The sequence below is a fragment of the Penaeus japonicus genome, unplaced genomic scaffold (assembly GCF_977035675.1).
Source record: "Penaeus japonicus unplaced genomic scaffold, GWHDUDI00000001_assembly GWHDUDI00000015, whole genome shotgun sequence".
NCBI lineage: Eukaryota > Metazoa > Arthropoda > Malacostraca > Decapoda > Penaeidae > Penaeus > Penaeus japonicus.
Window position 1 is genome coordinate 5684892 of NW_028234417.1, and position 7500 is coordinate 5692391.

Genomic DNA, 7500 nt, shown 5'->3' on the forward strand with positions numbered 1-7500 from the left:
CCCAATATCACAACCAAACACACTCCAACAATCCTTACACACAAACACCCACACACAGAAACACACACCCCAACAACCACACACACACACTCAACCCCAAAACTCACCCCACACACCAACATCCACACCCACACACCCAAACCCCCAACCCAAAACACTCCCCACACACACAACACACTCACACACAACAAACACACACAACACCAAACAAACACACATCTCAAAAACTCACACACACACAACCCCAAACCCCTAAAAACCACCACTCACAAAAACCAAATCACAAAGCCAAATAAACCCACTAACTCAACAACACAACAAAACCAACAAACAAACCACAACACTCATCAACAAATCCACAACAAACCACACAGGTTAATTAAAATAAATTTAAATCCCTAGATTAAACCTAAAGGTATTTAATACTTTCAACATTATCATTATGGTTATGTCAATAACATGTATAACAGGGGTAAAAATAAGAACTCTTGTGCAAATGGAGTAGAAAGGTGAAATTAGATTTGCCTTGATCAGCCATCAATGTAAAAAAATATATGTATGTATCTATATCTATATCTATATCTATATCTAAATAATATATATGATTAACATTAGTAATGATGATAGTGATAGCAATAAAATCCTTTTTCCTGGTAATTCAAGGAATGGGTAAACAGGTCAGTGAAAGTGTACATCTTGGCATCAGTGGGCTAAGGAGACAAATAAAGATTACTCATTCTTCTTTTAACATGAAGTATTGATCATCTTATCTTCATGATTTAGAACCCAGTGCTGGATCCATGGTATGGGGCAAGAGACAGTGCTAACGAGTTGGTTTCAATGGGTCTGACAAGAGGTGATTACCAGGAACATGGCGGTGACAGGATAAGACACCACAGAAAAGGTGAGTTTTGGTCATTGTTAAATTACAGTGAGAAAGCAGTATTCAAGGTCAGATCAATTAAATTGTACTAATAAACTATGCAGAAATTACAGACAGAATGCAGTTATGATACCTATTTACTTTCGTATTAGAGATATAACAACAATATAAACTGTTGATAATATTATGATTACTCATTTAAGAGACTAATATACAAGCTGAATGTTAAGTATTCAGCACTATTGCTCATGTCCAGGAAAGAGATTTTTTTTTCTCTCTCAAAAGGATAAAATACCTCGAGAACATTTTGTGGATCATGGCAACAGTAATTTAGAATTCAGATTGTAATTTATAAATATCTTTTCAAAATACGTCTGCTTACGAATGGACGTTCAGAATTATCTTCATTAATGACAAATAAACCAGTTGATGTATTTACTGTGGCTTCTCATGTCTATGATGCTAATGCAGATTTGCTTTCCCTTCTCAAATTAGCATCATTCTTACATACACAAACTGTAAACCATTCATACTCTTCACATTTAATATATCCTTATTTACTTGGAATGATCAAGGTACCCTTATTCTGTTTTCCTTATTTATCTTGTACATGCTAAGAAATCTAGAAGCAATCATAATTACAGTAACTCAGAGAAATATAATACTGCCAAATAGTCCAACAATCCTAGTAGATGGATCATGTAGGACAACTTGGGCATGGCAAGATTTCTAAATGATCAATCAACCCACTTTATTAAATGAATGTGACTATCCTTCCAGGCAACAAGTACTGGGCATCACTGACCCCTGTAGCACCCGAGTCGGCCCCAAGTTCCACGGTTCCAAGTAAGGAGACCACGCCAGCACCAGAACCTGGGACCTCGGCTGAGCTCTTGCAGAATGTTGAAGGCACAGGTGACTCTGCTTCCAATTAGAATGCTTTTCCTTCTTTCTTTCTTTTTTATAATAATGAACATGTTAAATATTGACAATAAAAAATGATGGGAGATCCTGTTTCTTTTATTTTTTCGTTTTTCCAAGGAGAGGAATGAGGAAAATTAAGGACACAGATTACCACAACTATCTTTATGAGTGCAAAACATAAAAATGATACAAATAAAATATTTTCACATATGGTTATTATTATAACTACTTTTTACATATAATACAGAAGATCTGGATAGTCCTTTGTACTTGTCAATAGTGTAACATGAAATGTATTAAAGAAAAAAAAAAAAAAAAGGATGCAACTCCATTTCACCTGAACAGTTTAATGATAAGATTATCATATGCAAAAAATAATTAATAAAGCAATGATGGGTTGTCTAATCACTTTGCCCTTCACCAGTATTAAATAATGTAAAATTACTGCCACCTTAGGTCGTGATAATTTCCCACTTGCAGTCAATTAAAAGTTGCAAAGCTCCCTCCTAAAGAGCTCTGTTGTGATACTACAGCGCATTCTGTAGCATCAGAATGAGCTTGAAACACAAAGGATTGCAAATGAGGACATGGAAGTACATAACTGGTACTTGGGAGCTATAAGAAAGAAAAAAAGGAAAAAAAAAAAAAAATCCTTAAAACCATTTATAGGTTTTATGTATTCTGTGTTTGTGTGTGTGTATATATATATAAATACACATGATTTCAAACTGTTTTAAATTTAAAGTCTCATGGACAAGTTTGTAAATCTCACTTGACTGTGGTAGTATTCTACAATAAGCAATGCTAATGGAATGTCAGACAAATACTACATTTTCTTTTCTAATGAATACAGTAAACAGTCTCAGGCTATTGATTTTTCAAAATCAATTCATTCTGTCTTCTGGAGCAAATTCTTACTAAATATTACGTGGTAACATATTCACATTTGGTAACTATATTACAAGATCCTTTAAAAGTCTGCAGAAACTTAATCTTAATTTGAGTAACTATCCTACAATTTGCTTCAGGTTCTATTATTCTTAAATCTACAAACTCTTCTTTTTATTTACTTTTAAATTAAGTCTTATATATCAAGATATTACTGATTTTACTTCAACTTTAAATTAAATTGCACTAATATTGCTTATAATCATAATATAAAGTGTAATCTGATGACTTCCACTAATGATATAATCAATTCTCAAAAAGAAAACAAGAAAAAATCTTACACAAATATCTTTACACACCTGGATCGGTAAGATTAATTAAAGTAAAAATCTGGAAGCACTGTCCACAAAGCACCAAATACTTCAAATTCACTGAGGTTATTGTCTTCACCTGCTCTTGAATGACGGTAATTCTGTATCACAATCACCACCCTGATGAATGATTAATAACGACTGCTTACTTCACATTTTCTAGTAAACTTAACATCTTGGAAGAGTGAACACTATCCAGAACCATAATAGCACATAGCACCTCAATCTTCAACGACAAACCAATAATAATAAATACGTTTATGTGATTTCACTCTTTTTCTTTTACATCCCGGAACACATCTGTTTTTAAATAGTATTTTTTTGGGCATGAAAACTATTCAAATAAATACCTTAATACACTGGACAAAGAAATAAACAAAATATTTTTCCCCTACATAATCCAGACACCATATTCAATCCTAAATGCCCCTTTCCCGTCTTTAAGTCTACAAAAATGTCTTCGAACATAAATATACATTATGTGGGTCCTTCAATGCTCTGGTCTTATATTTTATTTACAACGTGATTCTTTTACCAAGACGTCTTACAGTACAGAGGAAAGGAGAAATGGAAAGAAAATAAGGAGAGATGAGAGAAAAAAAGGGGGAGCAAGAGGGAGGGAGGAGGAAGAGATAGAAAGAGAGAGAGGAGGAGGAGAGGGAGAGGGAGAGATCAAGGAAACATTAGGATTTATTTTACACATTCATAATTCTGCTATGTCAAGCTGATTTCATAAATCATATTCGTAATAAAAAAGTACACTCTCAACTTAGCCTATAAACTTTTTTTTCTTCATAAAAACAAAACAAACAACATATATGAGATCCAGAGAAGAGCAACCACTCTTGCTTTTCAAGCCTTGTACAGATGCTACATTGGATATTTATAATACATAATTATATTACATGATATTAAAAGTATGTAAAAAAGAATATTTTAGTGTTTAATATACAAAACAATTAGCTGTAACATTTGTCTGGTATATATTTATATTTATATATATTATTTACATATAAAATATGATATTTCAAGACGTTTGAATTATATACTACACGATGTTTTGGCTCCTTAGAAGGCCTTCTATTTCTGCGTCAGGTACTTTATGTACTGTCAGTAGATGTACCTTCATATGATAGTGTCGAGACAGAACCTTTTTGCATACTGGACACTTAGTGCGTAACTGATGAACCTGAAACAAAGTTCATTTACAATGTGATATTATTTTCAGATAAGCAAATGCATTTTACTATTCATAACAAGGTTTTATTTACTTTTAAAGCCACTAAGCAATAATTTGGATAGATAAAATGATTTTCATAAATTTTACATGTATAGTGCATATACACCTCATTAATGAGATGTAACTGCAAGTGCAACATAAAACAGTCCAAGTTCACTAACCTGATAATGAGCGACGAGAGATCCCTGATGCTTGAACACTTTCCCGCACACCTTACACAAGGGGTATCCTCCATCATTAAAATTAAGGCCAAGAGTTGACTGACCATCTCCAGGTGACCATTCAACTATTAATGAAATGGATATAAATTATTGATTACATCATATCTATGGCAATCTCACTGGACTATAAAGAGCATATATATTCATTACATCTTTATTATACTGACCATCTCTTGGATTATCCGTAAGAGAAGAGCTATCATTGCTGCCTAGTTCCGTGTCTGATTCCACATCTGGGGAGGGGGTCTGGTCGTCTTCACATTTCCCAACAGCAGGTTTCTCTCCAGCTGAAGGCAAATTTATTTAATATTTAGAGTTCCGTTATAACTTACCCTTTCTATATAGCTCAATGTTTAATGTTTACCTATTTCACCTCAAACTCATTTTTCCAAAAGCTACATGTACATTTAATCCTCATAGATACCTGGCGCTAGGGAAGATCCACGAGCTGCAGGTGCCGATAAAACAGCAGTTCCAGGAGCAGTTGTTCCTGCGACAGGGTCGGTCCTATTAGTGTCCAAAACGGGTGCCTGAGGCTTGGCTGCTGTTTGTGTGGGGACAGTGGCCGTGGTTGCTTTTGAGTTCAGGTCTTCCTGAGGCACTTTTCCAACCAATGGTTGTACATCAGGTCTGAAGAAGTTTTTTAGTATTATAGTAACATGCTTATAGAAACCAAACATGACCTCACATTTCTACATCCTTATTTGATCTTATCAGTTACTGAAGCGTTTTTTAATATAAAACTTGAAAGAGCAATATGAAAATTATATATATATATAAACAAATTTAGGTCTCCTCTTTCCTCCTCTCCTCATTTATAGAATTCACACATGATTTGCTTATGGAACAAGTTCTCAATCACCTATAAAAAAATAATATTTATGGGGTGGCTATATTACTGAAACCTTTTTAGATATTACAGAGCCTCATTCTTGTAAATGCAATCTGCAACAAAACTAAAATCTTGCAAGAATAAAGTGTGATATTCTATGAATAAGTTTTACCTTCTTGTCCCCTGTACAACAAAAGAAGTTAAAAACTGAAACAATCTTATAATAAAGTGTTGTCAAGTGAATCTTTCAGTTTATCTGTGAGTTAATGTTATAGGCATAAGACTTTAAAATTATGTGGTATACTCTAGTAAAGAAGATAAAACACAACTGCATAAAAGCATCAAATTAAGGCAAGAACCAAACTAAAGCAGGAGAAGAAACTTATTTCAACCATGCAGGACAGGGCTCTAAATAAAACAGATTACCTATTTGTATTCAAATGAAACAAGGGCTGCCCACATAAATATTTAATAAATGTATTCCTTCAAGTGGTAATATTCATCATTATCTTTAAATTCCTATCCTTGTATCTAGAGGATACAAGACAACATTAATATAAAGTGAACAATGTCAAAATCAATGTCAGTTAAAAAAATAGAATTACTGGATTGACTGGTTGAGGCAATTTATGATCTGATGAATCACTGGAAATCCAATAAAAGACTAAATAATCAAGAACATTTTTTACAATCAATTTTCAAGATGTACAAGAAATCAAAGGATCTTTCTTTGCCCTAACCTAGTTCATTTTGACTGGCAGTAGTAAAATAATCAGTATAGGGGAAAAAGGCCATCTAAGATGGCTTCTTAAAAAAAATAACAATAAATAAATAAATAAATAATGCAGACAACAATGAAAAAGCGCAATTAACTACAGTACAAGTAGCCATTGTGCCGCAGTCACCTTGGTGGGAGGAGGGTGTGGGTGGCAGGGAGGGGTCTCCTAGGCCTCTTGAGAGGCGGAGGCTGGTGGGGCTCTCCCCCCGTTTCCCCACCTCCACCCAAGTAGGGCTCAGGCAGGCGGCCAATTTCGCCACAAAAGTGCTGGGTAACAAAAATGTACAAAATAAAAGTTCAAATGCAATAAAATCAAACCAAACAGGAAACAAAAATAAATACATGCATTTTTGCTATGGTTTAGGTGGCATGCACAAATCTTAAACAAGCATTATGTAGCTAAGAATAAAGAAATAGTAGACTAAAGATATATTCAGTCCCCAATGAATTCAGACTAAAAAATGTCTTTTATATAAAAAATAATATATATTGTATTATTCCATAAAGGAACAAGTATGAATATAAAGAAAATGAAATAAAAAAAATGACAATTGGATAAGCCCTCAGATAGTCGCATATACATACACAAACAAACAAACAAACAAACACACAAACACAGAAAAAAATATATAAGCACATATAAATGCAAATCTCTTCTCACCTTCAATTCCTCTCCCCCTTACTGTTTCTCTCCCATTCCACATTCCCCTTTCCTCTCCTTATCTATCCCCTCCCCACCTCCTCATTCTTTAATTTTAGATTTAATTTACCTGATTGTCTTGCTCTCCTCTCTCCCTCTTTTTTCCTACTTGTCTGTGTCTGTCCCTGTCCTCTCTGGCTTTATCTCTATCCCTATTCTCTCTTTTAACTTTTTCCAGTTTCACATTTCTTATGTGCACTTCTCCTGTTTCTCTCTCTCACTTATATTTTCATATTATCTTAACCTTTTCACGGTACCCCCCTATCTCCCAATAATCCTTTTTTGCACTATTTTTCTTCCGTAACCCTTTCCCGACGGGGCACGCGCCTACACCGGGCCATTGCAATATTGCATTGGAAACGTCACACTGGCATGACGCCCCAGCACTGGGAATTTAGCTGTGTCACACGGGTGTGACGCACCGTCGTCATAGGGTTAATTGATCTGTGTCCTGTCTCTCCATCTAACTTTTCTTCCGTTTCATTCCTTCTCTCACTTGATTTCTTTCACTCTCACTTTACTGTATTCACTCATATCAGTCTTTCCGTTCTTGATTTCAAAACTACTCCTCTATTCTCTTTGACTACCATCTCCTTTCATTTCAATCCTTTCTCTAGTTAATCTTTAATATCCAGGAAAACCATATTTGGATGCTAATGCTAT

The 7500-nt window shown here is 34.5% G+C and overlaps 2 protein-coding genes across 10 annotated transcripts in view; one reads left to right on the top strand and one right to left on the bottom strand.

Moving 5' to 3' along the window:
- Arp5 (Actin-related protein 5) overlaps window positions 1-5517 on the top strand; it is an 18943-nt gene extending 13426 nt beyond the window's left edge. Inside the window, exons 12-14 of one of the 2 annotated variants that reach the window (XM_043015136.2) lie at window positions 784-904; window positions 1664-1798; window positions 4948-5517. In XM_043015136.2, the coding sequence (XP_042871070.1) occupies window positions 784-904; window positions 1664-1798; window positions 4948-4961 (270 nt within the window). In that variant the 3' untranslated portion in view covers window positions 4962-5517. Of the gene's footprint in view, window positions 1-783; window positions 905-1663; window positions 1893-4947 lie in introns of those variants that run through there. The other variant, XM_043015135.2, reaches the window with a different exon arrangement.
- Window positions 1955-7500, bottom strand: part of LOC122252596 (uncharacterized) — a 36981-nt gene continuing 31435 nt past the window's right edge. For all 8 annotated transcript variants that reach the window (XM_043015138.2, XM_043015141.2, XM_043015137.2 and 5 more), the window contains 5 exons: window positions 6265-6404; window positions 4952-5157; window positions 4695-4814; window positions 4468-4592; window positions 1955-4255 (listed from right to left, as the gene is read on the bottom strand). In XM_043015138.2, coding sequence (XP_042871072.1) covers window positions 4115-4255; window positions 4468-4592; window positions 4695-4814; window positions 4952-5157; window positions 6265-6404 — 732 coding nt within the window. In that variant the 3' untranslated portion in view covers window positions 1955-4114. The remainder of the gene's footprint in view (window positions 4256-4467; window positions 4593-4694; window positions 4815-4951; window positions 5158-6264; window positions 6405-7500) is intronic.